Source organism: Aplysia californica, unplaced genomic scaffold (assembly GCF_000002075.1).
Source record: "Aplysia californica isolate F4 #8 unplaced genomic scaffold, AplCal3.0 scaffold00005, whole genome shotgun sequence".
NCBI classification, from domain to species: Eukaryota; Metazoa; Mollusca; class Gastropoda; order Aplysiida; family Aplysiidae; genus Aplysia; species Aplysia californica.
In genome coordinates this window covers 515468-516686 of record NW_004797275.1, presented here as the reverse complement: position 1 = coordinate 516686, position 1219 = coordinate 515468, and the positions used below count along the sequence as shown (strand labels likewise).

The 1219-nt window shown below is 40.0% G+C and overlaps 1 protein-coding gene across 1 annotated transcript in view; it reads right to left on the bottom strand.

Moving 5' to 3' along the window:
- LOC101858816 (carnitine O-palmitoyltransferase 1, liver isoform) overlaps positions 1 to 1219 on the bottom strand; it is a gene marked incomplete in the record, with an annotated part of 81664 nt that overhangs the window by 39791 nt on the left and 40654 nt on the right. The window contains 1 exon segment of the mRNA XM_013080141.2: positions 820 to 904. Coding sequence (XP_012935595.1) covers positions 820 to 904 — 85 coding nt within the window.

The window sequence follows — 1219 nt, the reverse complement described above, 5'->3', positions numbered from 1 at the left end:
TTTCCAGGAAAATTTTGTAAAGGTTCAGCGTTTCGCCCGACCACTGGCTTCATCAGGAACATACAAAATTAATGTAAGGTCTAGATTCTAATGGCCACACTAGCTATAGTAACCAAAGTGTGCGCATCTACGTCACAGTGCCAATAAGTGCGATAAACACAAATCGGAAAGACCAGAGAAAGGGGAATGCTATAGCAAGAAGTGGTATGGGTATAATTATAATATATTATGTATAATAATATGTACCGCTATTATTTATTATTATTATTATTAATGTAAAGGTAAAAATTATCCGTTCTGGTCTCTTGACGCACTTCTGCGACAGGCCTGAGAAGTCCGTTGCAGTCACTCTCCTGGCTGGGTGACCAGATAGGTTTTTTTGTACTGCTGGCTGTGTGACTACAAAATGTTAAAGGATCACGGATAGTTCAGAACTTTCATGTTTTGTTTGTTTAAATAAAAGCATTACGCCATGTGCAACATAATTAGTGCACAGAAGTGCCAAGGGTGATAGAAGAGGAGAGACGAGCACAAAAAAAGGAGTTAGTTTAGTAAGAGTTTTACAGCACTAGCGACACAATCAGGTCATAGAAGTGCCGAAGAATAGATGTGTTACAAGAGAGTAACATACACAAAAAAGAAAGAGGAGGAATAAGGACGACAGACGTTTGATAGGAAAGAAGAAGCAAACCACACCAGAGCACCCGCCAACCACCCACTGCAAGATACTCATTCGGGCGCATAGAACATTTTAAAATTATTATATTTATTAGCCCTTTACCATTCATTCTTTTTTTTAAAAAGAAACAGAAAACATACCAGTTTCAAGTCCAGGAATGCGGGTGGTGTTGAACTGGCGCTCGTACTGGGCGGAGCACAGGGGTACCACATGGTTTATGAGAATCTGAGGGAAGACAAAATACAAGACACTAGTACAGAGTTATGAGCTTCCCATAGTGGCGTCGGTGGCCTTCGGCTGCTCGCACTGTATGCTTCCCAGGAAGCTGAGAATGTTTCGGGGTGTTCTATGGTCTGCTGGGGTAATAATATAGTGTAAAGCGCATAGAGCCTGCTGTTGAGCGGGGATATCCGCTATACAAATGCTATTAATTTTTTTATTATTATTTCCTCAGTGTAAAATGGGGAAACAACAGTTCATGTATTTCCTTATATTATGTTCCTTTGGTTTTGTTTTCTTTTGTCTTTATTCTCATAGCCT